Genomic DNA, 19,293 nt, shown 5'->3' on the forward strand with positions numbered 1-19,293 from the left:
CCTCCCTGAAATGCATTCTTAGACTAGCAAAAACATCAAAACAAAGAGCATCCCAGGGAAGCCATATACATTTAGAAAGACAGCCTCCTCTCTCAGTATACTCGTTGGCACTCACTCTGTGGTCTTCTAATTTCTGTTGGGTTTAGGTAGATTTAACAAGTGCAAGAAAAAAAAAGTCCTTGGGCTGAAGCTAGTGTAAAAAGTACAAGCCCCCAAGAAGGCCTTATCTGATATCTAAAAAGAATAGGAAATATCTGGGTTACAACAGAAAGGCCTCTGTAAACTTAATTTTGGAGTCATTTGTGTGGTTGTGCAGCAAAAGGGAATGTTTTACGGCTTTTTACTTAAAAGTGATTTCATTAATTACTGCCACTTCTTTCAGTTCTTATGTTTCAGTCTTTGAAGAGGTCTTGGAAATTACTTCTCGGTGGAAAAAATCTCCAGGGATCAGTGTGGAATTTAAACTCTGTTGGAGCTATCCTTTAATGAGCTTCCTATAGCTTTTACTCTTAAAAGATACCAGCAAGATGTGTACCACTTGTGTGTGAGCTACAAATGCCTCGAAGACCTGCTACTTTAGCAAAATATATTTTGTGTAACATGGAATTAAGCACATAAAACCCAAAATTTGAGGCACTCCAGGCCTTTTAGAGATTCAAATATCTGCTACGGAAATCACATAAATCCCACTGTAGAAGTTTGGGGTTTTGCTGTAAAAATAGGATCAATAAGGAAATATTTAATACTAACACATTGTTGCCTTTTTTATGCATATGTTTTAATGGTATTCTGCCAATTCTTTTAGATTGTTTTGACCATAGACTGTTCCAAGTGAAAAAGAAGGATATAAGGAGTCTTAAAGAGATTTGCAAATCTTTTTACTGAGTTCGAAGTATCTGAAAACTAAGGGACTAGGCTGAGCCAGTGAGGCCATTTTAGTATTCCACTTGTTTTCCAAGTATCTCCCTAAAGTTTCCACTCTTAGGAGTGAGAATATTCTTCCTGACAGCTAGATAAATACAGAAGAGTTCTGGTGAAACCCAAGGCATTAGTCTAGATTTATACCACTGCAACTAAAAGCAGAATTTAGCACAAGCTGCGGAGGAAAATTATGCCAATTAGCAGTGCTGGTTTACTTAATAATTTTGGAAATGCACTTTTTATGTGCTCCTTCATCAAAATTGAGCACAGGTATCTCCATGGGGGTTGAAATCGGGTGAGTTGCCCCAAAGCAGTTGAAAGCTTAAGAGTTCATATATGCTTGAAATTTCTTGCCAGCCTTAAGGGAAGGAAAATTTTTATAGTTAGTCTTCTCCCCTCCTGTAGGCCCAAGGGTTTCTACTTCCCCTCACCCGCACATCTGTGTCCTTGCCAATAGCATGCTCTTCTAGTTTATATATAGGTGACTTACACAACTAACTCGTCATCGGGGAAGTTGAGCATACTGGAAACATGTTCTTCCTTCCCTCTTACAGAAAGTATTCCTTGATGCCTTTCCGTTCCCCCCATCCTAGTCTAGGTGTTAATGAGAGACCAGGAATCCGCTAAGGACAGCTAGTTTTACCAAGGTCATTCAGATGCTGATCCTACTGTAGTCTCCATCCCTTTGTGGAGTCCCATGACTCGCTATAATGAAAGCTTCTTTCATTGTCCTCTCGCAGAAGCGTATTGCTCTTACCAGGATGATTTCTTGTTGCTGGAACATTTCTTGTTGCTGAATCATCCCAGCCACAGCTAATTGAAATGCCAGGCAGGCTCCTAGGATAGAGCCATTTGTTTCAACTCTCTTTGCACTTCTGTAGACAGAAGCAGGTTTTTCACCATGCTGATAGAAAAGAGGATGATAGGAAAGGGCTGCTTTGTAGTCTCTCCTCCAGTCCCCTTTGCACCTGGCTATGGGAATGAGAGATTTCTCTCCAGCTCTGTCCTACTGCCCACACCCCATTTCTTTCACTATCCGTGTATTGTGAGATGAAATAGCTCATATGGACCTGGAAGGGTACATGCTTTAACCGTAGGCTGAAAGCTATCTTGACAGCTATAAATCATGGGGACTTCTACACACCCATTCCGCAGACCCCACTTACCCCGTTGCACTGAGATTACAAATGGAAAATGCAACCGGCCTGGAGTTTGTCCCTGCAAACAGGTACAATAGCAGGAAGGCAGGATGGGCTTGTGCTGAGGAACCGTGACGGTGTCTGCAAGGGCATGCCTTCAAATGCCCTTGAATTCTAGCATCAAGCACTGCCACTTTGTGTCCAGTCTTCCAAACGCTGCTGCACATCAAACACAGTCTGGCAGCAGGTCGTGTAAGTCTGCTTTGACTCTCATTTCCACCTTGGGTGTAAATTGCTTCTCCTCAAAGACCACGAATTTAAAATAACAAACCCTTTGGAAAAGAAACATGCTGTATGGGCTATTGGTTCAAGACATGAAACAAGTGGTGTATACTTAAGAAGTGCAGAAGCTGATGCGTGAGGGAGGGCATGGCCGTTGCAACAGACTTTTGAATGAAAGAATATCTCTTCAGTCATGGCATGAAGTGTTAGGGACAGAAAGCCATTTGGTGCCACACAGGAAGGTCTGGGCCAGGGACAAAAACAAGGAAGCAGCTTTTCTATGATAATTTCTCCGCACAACGTCTCCTCTTTGTCATGTTCCTTTTAGTGTGATGTTCCTTTTGAAAAGTCAAAGAATGAATTGAATCCCTCTATGCCTGCCCTTTTTTTTTCCTGTTCCTATCTTGGATCTTGTGTTACCATTTCCATTTTCACAGCTAGAATTTAAAGTCAGGTTTTTTTCTGATTCAGTCAGGTTTTAAATTCAATTTACTCAGATAAATATGAATGCATATGTTACAGGGAGGTGGAGGTTGGACTGTTACACTGTGACTTCGTGCTGGTGGAAATGCCTGTGTTTTGCCTGTGCTGCAGGATAGCTTGAGGCTCTGCTCCAGCCAGGGGACTGGGTTTTGTGCACTGATCATAAGTGAAGAAAAAGGAGAAATGGAATTGAGATCAATTATTTAAACTCTCAGCTATTGATCATTTTAGAGGATTTTTATGGAACTGTGCCTCTCGGTAGAAAATAACAGCTAATTTTGAGTAATTGCCTTTCAGTACACAATTTCACTTTAATTATTGAGTTTTGGGAGGCAGGGTTTGGGGGAGAACAATGAGGAACACAGAAAGAGCACATAGTAGAAATCGTACAAAGTGTGTAGAAAACTACTCGTTCATTTAATATTGAAATTTGGAAAAGCCTTTTTTTTTTTCAACCAATCAAAAAAATACCCACTGTTACGAGTTTGTTTTTAAGTAAAATTGAAACCTTTATGTTAGAATTCAAAGAGATAGACAATGAGAAGATGCATACTTGTGACTAAGAGTGAGAGCAAAACAAGATCTGTTAAGAATCAGCTGAGTGACAGTCCCAGGTTAAACTAATTGACTCTATTTAAGTACTGCTGAGGAGAAATGGGGAAAAATTAAAGATGGGAAGGACCATCAGGTGGGCTTCTTCCAGATACTACTGAAAAAGAGCATTGGTACGTACTATATTTTAATTCCCTCTAGGAACAATTAGGTCTTCTGCGCTGAACACTGAGTACATTATTTACAATTAAGGCTAAATAGAATATTTAAGTGGAAATACGGCTTTTTTTCCTGAGTAATAGTACCAGATGTCTCCGGGTAGCTAAAAAGCAAGACTATGAGTTGCACAGAAGATACTGTAAATGTGAACATTCCCATTTCCCTTACTGGTGATAAACTGGTCCATAGGTTCATTATACGAGTGGCCAAGGCATCCAAGGATCAGGTTAGGAAACATCTGTTCTTTGTTGCATGTTACAGGCCAATTCCCAACTGTTTTGAAAGCGTAGTGCTGTATGATCTGGGAGAAGTTAGGCTTGAAAGGCAGCTGTCCTGCAAGTGAGAAACAGTTATATTTGACACTTTCCTTTTGTGTGTTAAGTTCAGTGGCCAAGGGGAGGTGCAGTACACTTTAGTTTGTGTCATTTATGGCCTCCATTTCTGCTGGCAAAGAAAAATTGGTTTTATTGTCAGCCCTTCTATTGACAGCCCTTTGTGGTAGCAAGTATATTATCAGACATCTAAAATAGCTATTTCTTTGCTTTCTCCTCTTCCCCCCATGCCCAGTTCATGCTACTTTCACATGGTTGAAGGTCTTATTTTGTTTTGTTTCCTGATTTTCCTAGTGTAAATGCTCTGATTCAGATTCTGCAGTGCTCAAGCTTTTAAGATTTCTCCAGTGTTCATGCTCAATGTAAGGGTAGGGCTAGGAGACGTTTTAGTACTTGCATGTAACTGGTATTTCAGGAGTCCAGCAATCAGTATGGTCCCTCTTCCCCAAACTGCTGGGGTCTAAGGGTGCTTCTGGAAATGGTCCCCAGAGCCACTGAGGTGTCACAACTTGGATTAGGTATTTGTTCTCTCTATTAAAGTAAAATTAAATGGTAGGTCATGGGCATGTGAGTTATAGAATCTATGTACAGGATCTCTATCCAAAAGCCATCAGATATTTCTGATTATCACATTACACCCACAGCAAACACCACGATATAGGGATTTGGGCAGAGAAATTGGCCTGTGGATCTAAACCCCAACCTGGTTTACTCCTGTGCTGCAGTTTACTTCCACCTCTGGTGAACTCGAATAATGTTTTGTGGGGCTACGTGATAATCCAGATGATGGAAATCATCCAAGTTAAAAACAAGGCTTGTGGAGGCAGAAGAACATATACTAATGAGGATTATTTAGTGATCTGCCTGGCAGTTCAGGCACACGGTTATCCCGATGCAGCCGGGTAACTGTGAAGAGCAGGATTGGGTCAGGGTGAGGAGATGCTCAGCAGCTTCTTTGTCTGCCTTCCCCACCAAGGGCAGCGTCTGGGGGAACAGCACCCTGTCGTTAAAGTATGTTACACAACTGATGTCCTCTGATGGTGCTGCAGGTCTGTTCTTCCCTCGTGTATCACCCATTATCATTAATGAGATTTAGGACTGCACATCAAAAGAAGGCAAGTAACAGTAATGCTGATTTTATAATGCATAAATATATATTTGCATGATAGATGGGTGGCTGATGTCTCCTAGAGAACCGTTCTGCTCAGTAGGGTTGACTCTCAAAGGCTTTTGTAGGAAGCCTTGTTGTCTTCTGCTTTTGTTTGATTTTTGTTTTTAAACTGCCATACAAAAAAAAATATACTTAACTACATTATAAAAATGTATGTAAATAAATAAAACATAGTTAAAATCTATTAGGGACAAGTTAGGAAAGTACTAATCATATGTATCGTTTACTGTATTAAGTATTAGTTTCAATCACACTTCTTTTTGAAAAATGATCTCAAGGAAGCAGGATATAAGGTCACCTTGATTTTGGTTATTCAAATTCTGAACTGGAGTCTACCAAACTGGGCTATGAAAACATACACCCTGCAGAGATTTCCAGCATGCTAACTTCAGGAGACGGTCAGGTATGCCATGCAAACAGCATTTTGGCTTTGGTACCAAATCAACTTGAAGTGAAAACCAGTTATTCCAACACTTCACAAGGGAAAAAAAAAAAAAGAAAAGAAAAAAGCTAAGAAAAAAAAAGGGGGGGGGGGCAAAAGGTCATGCTAGAAACGGGACAGAAATCAGAAATACAGTGTAGGAAAGGACACTTTAATTTACTGACTGGTTGTCTTTTCTTCTTTTTAGACATCTCACAGCATCTTGTAGCTGCAGAGCTGTTAAACGTTAATCAAACCATTATTAGCTAGTGCAGTATTTCCTGACCCCTCTCAGTTTGTTTTCAGCTGTGCAGACCTCACTTTGCATTTTTCAGTCTGGCAGCTTAAAGACATTAAACTGTGGAGTCAGCAGAACTATCTGGAATTACCTCTGTTACAATTTGAAGAAAATGAAATTATCTTTAAGATGTAAACAGTTTCTAATTAAACTCTGAAGCTGTTTATGTTTCCAAACCAGTCTGAGCTGAGCTCTGCACAAAGACAGACTTCTTTGTTGTCTTTTTCTTTTTTTAATAAAGTTGATATACCGATGTAATAAATTGCTTGTGACAGAGCTAGGTCTGTTGTGCCAGCAGTGCAACTGCTTTTTTAAAAAAACTTAAGCAACGTATCCCTGTGCCCTAGTAATTTAGCACATTGCATTCTGGTCCTTCCTTTAGTAGGAAACAGCCATGAGATTACAGAATAGATTTATGTCAGTCTTTCACTTAACTCCAAGTAGCCCCATGTCTTAACTGCATTTGGCATTCCTTTTTGTTAATAATTTCCATACATTACAGATATATTTAATTGTTGTGGTAAATAAGATGTGCGTTGAAGAATGAGTAGTGTTGGTTGAAATACATTGCACACTTCCCAGTCCTTTACAGGAGTGGGTCACTGTTGGCAATTAGCACACTGAGCTACGGGGCAGGTCTTTAAAGAAAAGATAGTGCTTTTTATTTTAGTTTAGTCTTCCACATTTCAGTAGATGTGCTGTTAGAAGTGAAAATATTTGGCTTTTCTGGTGTATTCTAGAGGAGAACTCATACAGATTTACAGCATGCATTTTCTGTAAGTGAAGCTGACAAGGAGAGAGGTTACTTCTCAAATGAAAACACATTTTACTTCTGGTGTGATTATTTATAGCAGATACTTAAGGACAAGTCGTGGTTTCTACTATGTGATGTATCCAGAATGGGTACAGTTTTACTGACTTGGATGCTGGTATGTGAGAGCTCAGCTGCGTTTTGTCTTGTCGGTGTAATATCCATAGAAAATATAGCTCTGTAAGGGACATTTTTCTCCTGCAGTACTGCTATTGCCATGACCCATGAGAACAAATCATATAAGGACATTTCCCTTTATCTTAGCTTTCTGGTTCATCAAAAAAACTTCTCAACCTGCAGCGATAAATCTGTAGTGCAGTGCATGGAGAATTAAGCACACAATGTCCAGTTTTAATTGGTGTTAATGAATTCCAAATTCCCAGAGTATAAATGGAAACATACCTAAAAGGGCATATTCTTAAGGTCACATGAATGCTCCTTTTTGAACATGTGTTGTATGCCCCGAAGCACTTTAAGGAATTGATGTTGACTTGGAAGGCTGAATCACTGTAATTAAATGATGCCTACAGCTGCATTTGCCACAGTTGTCATGGGAATCACAGAGTTTTTTTGTGCCTGGGATAGATGTGCAAAATGTTTAAAATTCAATAGAAGATGTCCATTTTACCCCAACAATTGCTTCCTGCAAAGTCATTCTTTTTCTTTTCTAACGTCAAAGCCTATTACAAAGTCCCGGATGCATTTACTGTGGATTCTTGTGGCAGAAATGCACGTAGGCCCCATTTCACCTTTTTAAAACTGAATGGCACAGCCCCAGTGGTGAGATGAAGATAAGCAACCACCTATTTTAGTGTAAAGTCACTGAAAATAAAGAGGTGAAATAACTGGTGTCCTAGGGAGCCTTTCTGGCTGCTTCTAACATAGCATGGAGATTGCGCTCATCTGCGTCACTGATGTTCTCCTGGCAGCCGACCAGCACTGGATGTGAAATCCAGGCTCCCTCAAATTTGGTAGAAAAGCTCCTATGGACTTCAATAAGGCCAGGATTTCATTAGGATACCTATGGATTCCTTTAGATTTCTCAGAAGCCTTTCATTCCTGTAAGTGAAAATTTAAATTTGCTCGCTTAAGGATGTCTAAGTCTCAGATCGTGGCTGCGTCCATTCTTTCTTCATGGCTTGAAATAATGGTTACATACAATGCTGCTACTAATTAGTTTATTTTCTTTGTTTGAGCTTTGTGAAAAAGAAAAGAGAAGCTAGAAAAAGTGATTAATTGTTATTTTATATTTGGGGGGGGTTGAAAGAATTCCACTTCCATTTGTCTGAGGTGATTTAGATGATATGGGATAAACTGCTTTTTTCTCAGTGTTGATCTTGTAGCAGAAGAAAGGAAGGTGGAAATGCTGGGGGAATGCAGTCTGATTTCTGGCACTTATCTTTCCTTTGGATCTTCTAAAAGAAAAAAAAAATTGAGCCATGCTGCTTGCAAGTCTGATACTCCTGTCTCAAAGTCCTGATTTATTAAGAGACCGGGTAGTACCGATGTTAAGTGAAATCAATATGAGCCTGTCCCCCAGGTATATATTCTTTGTAGCTTTTTGTGGGGCTCAGACATTTTTCTCTAGCACCCATGTCTCGCCGCCTGGCATCCCCATAAGCTTCATTCTCTTAGTGCTTCTGCTACTGCTTTTCCCATTGCCAGCTTCTTCACGTACCTTGTCCAGAGGACCGCTTCCCAAATCTCTTCTCCCTGGCCTGGGTTCCTCCTTGTTTAGCCCTCCTTGGAGTCCTCTTCCCTTAATTTGCTGTCATTTGATCTGCCGACCTGAAGTACGGGCTCATCCTCATCCAAATCCGTCTGCTAAGGCCAAGTACCCGCAGTATGGCAGGTCTTTAAATCAAGCTGGTCACAGTGATCACAACATCAGCTGGGAGGATAACTGAGTATACTTCTTTCATTCTTTAGGGTGCAGCATATCACGAGTTGTGTTTAGGATACACACGGGCAGGACAGGAGCTTGTACTGGTGAAAGGGGGAAATGTCCATAAATAAATACCATGGGTTGATTTTTCTGTATTACAATTTGGGTTCAATATTCCCTTTTGTTTGGTCTGCTTTGGTTTTTGAAAAATTATTTTGTTCTTCTCCCTCACCCAAACATGCTCTCTGTAAAGTCCTTCTCTCAAAACAGTTCCCGAAGTCAGATTTATTTATGTTTTCTCCCAGTCTGCTCCTGACCCATTTAAAAAACAATTCCAAGATTTTTCAAGGGACAAAATCAGAATGTAACTGCCTAAAACAAAAGCTGATTGTAAAATCATGTTGGGAACTAAATGAAGTGTCATCATGATGTCGCGCTGCCCCAGCCTTTCAAGCCAGGTCAACGGGTGCCTTTTATCTAACCAGAAATCAGTAGGAAGCTGATCTTCAGCAAGGTATTTTGAGCAACGGGATGGACCGTTTGTCTTTATTTGTTCGTCACGTGCTGAGGATGTTGTGTTTTGTGTGACAAACTTAGACACAGGGCATTCTGGTTGTGCTTCTTCTCTACCCTTTGTTTCCTTCGTTGCTGGCAAGTGCTGGCAGGCAGCGTCTGCCTGCTGCCCTGCTTTTCTTTAGCCTGGGACCAGACCTGACCTGGCCTTTTCATCCCTCCCTCTGCTATTTGTTGCTTTTTCACTTTTACTGTAGTCAGCATTGGATTAACCTCAATTTCTAAGTAGTAGATTGTGAAACCTGAACTCCGGGCAATCCAGCAAATTTTTATTAATGAGGTAGTGGTCTAAAAGGAAACGGAGCAAAAGATGAGCCAGAGGCAAATTCAAACTGATTATAGCTACTTTCCTTGGCTGTCTAGTTTCCAACAGGAAGAACAGTTGTCTGAGTTCAATTCCCATAGAGCTTTTGCAATGCAGATAACTCCAGCATATAGTCAGAATACTGTCAGGATTGATAAATTGGTTTAGTATTGCTTCACCCCCAGAACACAGAAAGGAAAGTCACAATAGGCCTCTCAACAAGAAAAAACTTCTCTGACCACACATTTGTCAAAGTAAAAGTAACTGCTAATAATGTTTTATTTGGCAGTTTTGTGACTGCAGAAATAGCAAGCCACGACAGTGTATACTGTATAAAGCCATTAAGTGTTGTTCCTTTGCAGAACGTACTTTCCTGAACCATCCAGCCGTTTGTTTCATTGCTGCTTTCTGCCCAGAAGTCCCACATTCAGTATTATAAATCTGCCTTTTTGAATATTTCAGGTAGTTAAATTTTCACCTTCAGTTTAATGGGAGAGGTCAAGTCTCAGCTGGGGCTATGGCAATCCAGTCTAGGCACCTGAAGTGAGATTACTTGAATGCATTCTGGGAATCTGCACTGTCCCCAGGGCCAAATTAAAATGAAGCTAAAGCATTTGTGTGTGAAGTTTAAACATTTACTTGGAAAGACTTTCTTTTCAATAACCCTGGAAATTTCATTGTAGCACAACAAGCCATTGCCACTACACATCAATTAAATTAACCACTAGTGTGACATATTCACAGTTATTTATTGGAAGTGTAAAAACTACCATGTAGTGAACATGACAAAAGCTGTAGGAGAAATTTTTAAATCACTGACCATGAACTCAGACAGCAAGAGCTTTGATGTCATGTATAACTACATGGCCCAATTCCGTGCTCTACTTTATTGATGCTCTAGGGATTAAAACTATAAAAGAGGAGCAAGAGAGTGAAAAATAGGCTAGAAAAATAAGTATGAGTTGTCAGACATCTAGCGCCTTTTGAAGCAAACTTCCCATTTCAATACTTATACATATATATATAAAACCACTCTACATTTTTAGCTGAATCCTTCCAACACTGCCGAAAAAGATGTGGCCCATCAGCTCTGGGACTGGTGTCTTGTACAAAGCTCTATCATGTGCTGCTTGCAAGCGCCTGCACATCTTCCAGGAGCGCAAAGAGTCCTCCAGTTTACCCCCTCCTCCCAGTTGTCCTGGGTGTTTGCCATTCTCTCCCACCCAAAGCTTTTGCGAATCTGCAGATACCTTTAGGGTCTCCCCTTATTGTGCTTGGGGGATCTACTTTAAAACTGCGTTTGTGTCTTTCTCCCTCAGAAGTACTTTACAAATGAAGACATTGTTTAAATAATAGATTAAAAAGCCCTTCCATATTATGGCACTTATCTAATTTTAAACAATTGCTGTTAAAACATGAAGTGTATGAAATAATGTGTAATGACAGAGCTTGATACATGAAGGGATGTGTAGTATTTGAACACCTATTTCAATATCAAAGAAAACCGGATTTTATCTCCTGCTTAATACCTAATTCTGTGAGGTTCTTTATGCTTACTAATTCATTAACATACATGCTGTACAGAATAGCTGAAGTGTCAAAAAATGTCATCTAATAGCAAATTCAGTTTTATTCTAGTAGGCTCATCTCTCTTAGGAGACCATAAAAAGTTGCTTTCAAGAGATGGAAAGCAGTAATAAAGTCTAGAAGGTTAAAACCAAGGGGGCTGCCTTTTAGTGAGAAAGAATTATGTCAATTAGATCGGGAGTTAGAGGAGGCTGGAAAATTGTCATAGTTTCTTGAAATCAACACCTCACTGGGTCTAGAAACATCCATGTCGCTTAAGCTTCCACCTTCTAGAGGTTTATTCTTGTGTTATTCTGTCTACTGCTGACATTTTTTGCATGGAAAAATAACTTATACCTGAATTAACAAAAGCAACCCTATCTCTATTTTTTAAGTTAACCCCCCTCATTTGTAGGTTCCTATGTAAGACTGGGATATGCAACAGAAAACCTACACAGTTTTGCGTAAGTCATTCTGTAGAGTCTGAACAAGAGGGAGCTCAAACTCACGTCTTTGGCCTCCAATAAAGGGATCTGAGTTGCTCTCCTCCTCTCCAGTTGTGAGCCACTGTGCAGCCAAAAACTAAGAATTTTGGAGACTAAAGAGAGTAAGTATTCATATTTCTGAATCTCAAAGGGTCCTAGGTCGAGTCAGGCACAAAGAGACACTGCAACGTTCAGTTCAGACAAGGTGTTGGCATGGAAAGTGTTGGAAATTCAGGTGCTTGACTAGTGAAATTTCCAACTCAGAGGGCTGGGACTCAGCATCCCTCTTGTCCTTGGGCACCTTCGTGCTCCTAAAAAGCACAGCTAATACCTTAGCTATTCCAGATATAGCCTCTCAGGCTTGATTTTTCAAGCGTTCTGGACAAAGTCCGGTCCCAGTTTTCTGCACCTTTGGAAATCAGCTAGTCAACAGTTGTTTCAATAAGTATGCTCTGGAAAATCAAAATGCCCTTTTAAAATTAATATAATCTCCAATTATCATATTACCTTAGGGAGGAAGGCCTGGTGGTACTTAATAGAGCTCTTTGGGGCTGTTGTGCATTTTAATTGAGTGAATAATTGTAAAACACTTCAGGGCCTTTCGGTAAAAGGCTCTGTACAAACATTGCCATAATGCTGAATAATCAGGTTGCGATATGAACTGGAATAAATGAACCCTATAAATAGATACATAATTTATATATTCATATAATGTATGTGTGTGTATATATACCAACATTTTTGAGAGAACAGGGTGGTTACTTTATCAAAGTCCTACAGTTCTTGAATAAGAAAAAAATCCTGAGATTGGATAGCGATAATTATAATAATCAAAATAATAGTTTTCAAGATATTGTGAACCTCAGTTTATCCTCCTGTGCAATGCATAGAGAATTGCCAGAAGCATTGATGGCATCACCACTTCAGTGATGCTTCTTGAGAAACAGCAAAATATGCTGTGTTTTATGGTGGAGGAACACAAAGGAGGTAGATCCAAGGTACTAAATGTTTAGATGCCTAAAGAAGTAGATAGACATGGTTTGGAGGAACCGAGGGAATTTCTCTTCAGCTGGCTTTCCCCAGGTATTGCTGCAATGCAGTGGTAGGGATTGGAGCGGAGCAAAGATCTCCTGCAGCCCGAGACAGTGCCCCTCCAGGCATTTTCCAGATGGAGCAATGGGAAAAACAGCGATGGTGAACGTGGCACACCAGCCTCGGCGCTGGTATCGGTGCTAGGTCGGTGGCTGACCCGCTGTGTTACCCTGCGTGAATCAGTAGCCACTCTGTTTCTCCTGAATGTTTTGGCTGTCTGATCTCTTAAGGCTGTAATTTTCTGGGGCAGTGACTCTCTTGCTGTGCTTGTACTCTCTTGTAATTCAGCCCGTTAAGAGGGGGAATGCCTCTGAAATGGAGATGATGGAGAGGAACTTTTATAGTTCATGCAAAAAAAGTCTATGCTGGGCAACACGGTGCTAGCACAAAGACCTCTATTCTTAAAAGGGACTTGACGCAGTGATGATGCCACTTCACTTAGTTAGTGAAAGGAGCCATCTAATACAGGCTAAATGCAAAACTACATAAAGGAAACTGGCATTTGAATGGCTTGAGTGCTTGAAATATAAATGAATGGGACAAGACCAGACTCTGTTTCTAAAGGAATCAATTACCAGGCATCCTTTTACTACTGTGAAGCTCTCATCTGCAGGAGCAGTCAAAGCTATTTTTGCTGGTAACTAGGATATCCATTGCTTGAGATTAAGTGCATCTTTTAAGCACCAAGAGACACTGAGGAATGCTGTGGATTCAAGAGGGTTAGAAGGACTCTGAAATTATTTTCCTTGCTGCAAACCCACTGAAGACACTGGTGTAGTGCTAGGCACAATTTGAGTTCTGTAGAGTTGTACCCACGGCCAGAATGGTTTGACAAAATGATCCATTGTGTATTAAATCTACAGATTGAAAGAGTGTAGAAAATGTGTGGGCTATTCAGCATCTTAGAATAGGAATTTGGACTAAAGTTTCCTTTCTTTTCCCAACTGTGGAAAAATAAGGATCTGTAAAAGCAAATGTCTGGAGTGAAGGACAATGGAATATACTGATTGCTAATGAATTTTTCACCTTTGGAAGGTTCTCCAATGGCCTATATGAGCTGGTAGCTGAGGGTTTTTCCAATAGGATAAGTGTCTGAGCTACCACGGAAAGCACAAATATCCCTGTTTAGCATGTTACTGAAATCTTGGAGACAGTTCAAGGACTGACTTCGCTGTGGAGACCCCATTACCTTTTCCCACCAAAGGTAGTCCTTCCAGGTGAGGTCTGAAGCCTCTTAAGATGGTAGCGCAAGGAAGCTTGCTGCGTTTGTTCAGAGGACAAGTTTCTTTCACATGACCATTACTTCATCATTTTTCCCAAGCTCCAGATTCACTTAAACATCGTGCCTAATGCTACTGACATCTGGTATCTATAGCTTCCCTTCCCATCTGCCAGGGATTTCATGCTTCTGATGAAAAAGCTTTAAAATTGCTAAGAGTGCCAAAATGTAGCCTAAAATCACAATGATCAAATGCTGTGGCTTTACATGGGATTTTTTTTTGTCAAAAAAATGAAGAATGGTTGTATGTCAGAATATGACGGTATTAAAGATCAATTATGTTTCCAATGAAATACCAACTGGCATCAATTGATGTGGGATCTTCTCTTGCATGGTGTGGTTACCCTTCGGTTGCTCTCTGTTTCCACTTGTTGGGTTCATGTCTGGTTTTGTGTTGCTTTATTTTGGGCTTACTTGGTAAAGAAAAAGTATTTTCAGAAAATTTCATCAAATAACATGTGCTGCACTGATGTCAGCTGAGGAAATCAGCGTCAAGAGCAGGAAAAGCCAGAAGATGAATGGATCTCTTAGTTCAAAATAGGAAACAGCTTGAAGTTCCTTTGGGGGGAAACAGAAACCTCATTCATTAACAATGACATTACTTCACCTCTGGTACAGAGTAAGGATTCTATTCTCCCGGTGATGGACAGACACATCTCACATTCATGCAAATGACCCTGAGCATTCATGGATACAAAGGAACAGCCCTAAAATATTGACAGTTTTGACTGGTGAGCTATTCTCATGATCCATGTGTGGCTGAGACATATGGCACAGGGAAAAATGCATTATTTGTGTTCCTGAATTGATTTCAGTCTGTGTAAGGTATGCATGTCTCCCTGTCTCATCTCAGTGGATATCAAAGTAAATCTGTGTCACTGAAGTGAAGGGTCTTGCCTGGATGATGCAGTATTCATTTATTCATACTTTGATACAAGGATCATGTCTGATCAAGCACTCATATATTTTGTGCAGGATTTATCAGTCAGATGTATCTGGGTTTCTTGAGTTTTTTTCTGGTGTTTGATGGTAGTGTACATCCATCTACTTGTTCATAGTCACGTACACAAAATTTTGTGGGTTTTTTTCCAATCAAGCTAAGAGTAGGACAGGAGTTTGTGGTGTCCTGTTAAGAACATCTCCAATTGCTCAATATAAAATGGTCAGTAGGAAGTTTCCCAAGTGCCTTTATATTTTCTATTCCATTACTCCTAGTACCTTCCCTGTTTTCCCTTGGGGCCCAGAGCTGCAGCTAGCAGTCTGACTCCTACCTTACGCTATTCTGAAATTTCTTTGTTTATCTTAGACTCTGTCATTTTGCCTAAACGTTGATGTTTTCCAGAAATCAGCTTTTTAAGTGGAGATGCCTATTAACTTTCTGAAGTCATATGTCAGTGAATCACAGAACTGTTTAGTTTAACTAGACAAGCCCTATAGTGATACACGAAAATTATTTTCTTCTTCAGAGTCCTGTTTATGTTCTTTTCCAATGGGCTGGCTGTTTTATTGCAAAAGAATCTGTAAAAGAGGTAATTTTAAATAGGCACAAAATAAATTCTGTTCCATAAGGTACCCATAATGTTTCTAGAAGATCCTAATTAACCTCCTTATGTCAGCATAGGAAGCTCTGTTGCATTTGTGATTATCAAACATTTGGTTATTTTAATAGAAACGATCCCTTTCTGATACCTATTGGCATCATCATTCACAAAGCAAGCTTTTCATTTCAGGATATTAGAAACAACAGTAGATTAATCGAAGTCTGAAGTTCAGCAGTGCAGAACTCCCATCTATTATCTTGCTTGTCTGTAAAGATTATGCCCTAACAACACGTGAGTGGTACAAAGCATTCAGTGAATAAAGTCCAGTCATTAGCAGGTTGGCTCCCTGTGCTGCCATAATGTTGAACTACTGCTGGACCACAGAGCGGCAGCGACGAAGGTACCAAGTCTTAGGGGAGATGCTGTTTTATGACTTGATTGTGATACAGATTTAAGATAACCATGTGCACATCCCAGTGCAGAGAGGGCACAGCAGACTTTAGGACATGACACTGATGGCCAGACCCAGGTGCCACTTTGTCTCATATCTGTGAGTCAAACTGCAAACATTCATTAGTAAAAATGGAATTAAGTCCTCCAACAGAAAAACACAAATTACATAGTGATATTTGTACTACACTGGATCTTCTTGCTAACATTGTCCATGTGTTTTGCAAAAGAAATCAAAGCCGCTATGTACCTGCACAGCAGGGCCAAATCCTGCTCTCAGCAGTGTGAATTCAAAATATGGGTATCTTCGGTAGCGTCTCAGAGTCATCCTGATTTAAAACAAGAACTGTATTTGCTTTAATCACGCAGTTCCCAAGCTCAATTTTGATGAATTGCAGAAGCAGGCTCTTATCAAGTAACTCGGTGTTTTTCTCTGTTGTTTTTTTCCTGAAAAGAGCAGGAAGTTTGCCATACTGCAGAGCAAGATGAGTGAATTTGCCATTTGAGGCTAAATTTTCCAAGAAGGATTAGGATGTTTTGCAGTCCTGTAAATGCAGGAATCCTCCTTGCAAGCCCAGCATTTCTTTAGGATGGTGATCAAAATTTGCTCTATAACTACATATGCAAAAGAGGGAGAAGGAATTCCAAATGTGAACACTTCCAATCCTTAAAAGCCACTACAAATTTAAGTGAAAAAGATGGAAATTCCCTTACTCATAGTCAGAAATTATTATAAATGTGTTCGGCTCAATTTTACCGTGAATTGCTGTATCTCATCCTGTGTTAAAGGGTTAAAAAAAAAATGAATGCAATCTTCTTGTTAGTGCACAGATGTGCTGAAAGGTCACCAGCGTGACAGGAAAGAGACGTTTTCATCCGATAATACTACCTGTCTTTTTGTCGCTGTGTACTTTTCTTCTAGCTATCCATTTCCCATGGTATTCAGTAGCTGCAGTAGAAAGGACCTGGAAAACAGCCTGGAAAAAGGAGTGGGAATGTGTCTGTTTAACTTGCCTGAAGTCAAGGAGTCCTTCGGTGGGCAGAAGTGTGGGAATGGCTACGTGGAAGACGGAGAGGAGTGCGACTGCGGGGAACCTGATGTAAGACACCACCTGAGAGTTACTGCTCACCTCCTGCCTGCAGGTTTTTAACAGTAAAGAATTGGTTTGGCATGTTTAACTCTATTTAGTGTAAAAAAAATTTCTCCCTTCTCTGCGTCTATTATTATCTTAAACCTCAGACTCCTCAGAAATGCAGGGAGTTTCTGCTTGACTTGCATTTGAGTTGCTAAAGTTCAGGCAGGGCTTTAGTTAAGAATGTGCTTGATTCACCATTAGAGAACAAACTCTCTCGTGGCTTGTCCAACAGACTAATCGTGACTAACTGTCATGTTCCTAACAACAGAAATTCCTTTAAGTACTAGCTAATAAGCTAGACTCAAAATAAATTTGTTAACATTGTTGAAATTTCTCAAGATACCATGCGTTAATTGAAGGTTTGTTTCCTTATATGAGAAGCCACTCATATATTAATATTAATATAAATAGCTATATAAATATTAATATTGGCTAGGTATTTTTTTATTGCAGACAGCTTCAGTTTTTAGGTACGAGACCTTTCCCTCCTTCACTATGAGATTTTTCTTTGCCTCTAGCCAATTACCTTACTAACAGAAATAGACTTTACTGCCTCCCAAAAAGAGTGCTACTACTTCAAAGATCGTTCCATTTAGTTTAGTGAATGTGTCAGAGGACTGCTCAGATCAGGAGGAGATAGGCAAAACCTGGGGGTCAAACAATATCCGAGCCGACATCCTTATCCCTTTGGCATCCCAAGCTCATTGGCTGTATTGAACTCCTCTCAGATTATCTGAATTAAATACATCAGCAGATGAGGCATTTGTTTCCTGTGATAAATATGGTTCTGCAGACAAAATAGATCGGGGCAGTTAAAACAGCGAGATATTGCTGTATCCTGTCTATACAGTGTATTGGATTTACACAAGCCATAAGGATTTTCTGACAGTTCACTCATTCTTCGGGGTAACAAGGTTGGAGGAAGCAGGCTTATCTTCTTGTTTAAAGTCAATAGAGTGCAAGCAGCTTGCAAATGTCTTTCTAACCCAGTTATCTTTCTCATTTTCACTTTTGAATGTTAGCAATACCTTTTCAAGTCAAAGCCACTTAACGTCAGCAAGCGCTGACTTGATTTGCCTCTTCTTTCTATGTTTTTCCTTTTTAATTATATTGGAAAACTGCAGCTTTGGCCCAGTGAAATTAATTTTGAATTTACTGCTATAATCTGAGTTGTACCAGAAAACCCGTTAGATTAGTTAATAATTCACTGCCCAGTCATTTATACCAGCTGACTTTTGTCGATAGCATTGCAGTATTTTATGGCATGGATACAACGTACATGTACAATAACATATGCTAGTTTTCTTTTGTCAGTGATCAGAATTAACTATCAGTCTGAACATGTAGATGTAGGTGGTTGGTAGGGATATTTCTCCTTTACCCTAAGTCAAATATTAGCCCCGTGTTGAGGTCTGTGCTCACTGACATTCCTTAGCAGTAGGACAGCAATGGACTCATGAGAGTGGAGAGTCGTGACTGTAGCCCACCTCCCACCCTTCAGACAACTCTGGAAATGCTAATACCGTAGGAAATGTTTGATCACCTCCATCCGCACTACGGTCTCATGTGCATGAGGCGCTGGTCATCTTCTTGAGTATAATGTATGCCGGCATGCCCGCCACCAGGCCAAGGGTGTAAGACCTGACCAAGGATTATATTGCCAATTAAGCTCCAACTTCATTTTGAATTATATTACCAAAAATGTCTGACGTGCTACGGTGTCTGTGGAAGGAGGGTTAAAGTAGATTACAAATGGGAAGATAGAATAAGGTGGGGAAAAAAAAAAAAATCTTCGGTCCCTGAGAACTGAAAGGTGACAAATGTAGCTAATTTTATAATGGGCTGCAAGGGGGAATCAGAAAACTACAAATTGGTATATCAGAAGCAGACAAATTACTTCCAAATGTAATTAAGAGCTAGTGCCTGAACAGCTGTGACATGCCAGGGACAAGTCAACACAGCTTTTGTGCCAGGAAATCTTGTCTTACAAACCTATCACAGTGCTGTGAAGGACTTAACAAGTGGATGGGAAAGGACGATGCTGTTATTGCAGCCTGTTAGGAGTTCAGGGAGGTTTTAGACCAAGGCCTTTCACCAAAGCCTCTTTAGGAGACTAAGCAGCTGTAGGACAAGAGAATATTGCACGGGTGAAAACTGGCTTAAAAGATAGGAAATACAACCAGGTATAAGTCATCCATTTTACGCAGTGGAAGGAAATCTGCTGTGATGTATCCATGAGATGTGTCCTGGGGACTACATGATTCAGCATATTCATAAACAGTCTGGGAAGAGGAATGGTCTTGAATTTGCTGGTGATATTAGTTAGGATGGTGGAGATGAAAGCTGGCTGTGA

At 40.2% G+C, this 19,293-nt stretch overlaps 1 protein-coding gene across 1 annotated transcript in view; it reads left to right on the top strand.

Annotated features, from left to right (window-relative positions):
* Positions 1-19,293, top strand: part of ADAM12 (ADAM metallopeptidase domain 12) — a 185,998-nt gene that overhangs the window by 135,565 nt on the left and 31,140 nt on the right. The window contains 1 exon segment of the mRNA XM_030030998.2: positions 16,727-16,904. Within this exon segment, the coding sequence (XP_029886858.1) occupies positions 16,727-16,904 (178 nt within the window).

Source organism: Aquila chrysaetos, chromosome 11 (assembly GCF_900496995.4).
Source record: "Aquila chrysaetos chrysaetos chromosome 11, bAquChr1.4, whole genome shotgun sequence".
Lineage (NCBI taxonomy): Eukaryota > Metazoa > Chordata > Aves > Accipitriformes > Accipitridae > Aquila > Aquila chrysaetos.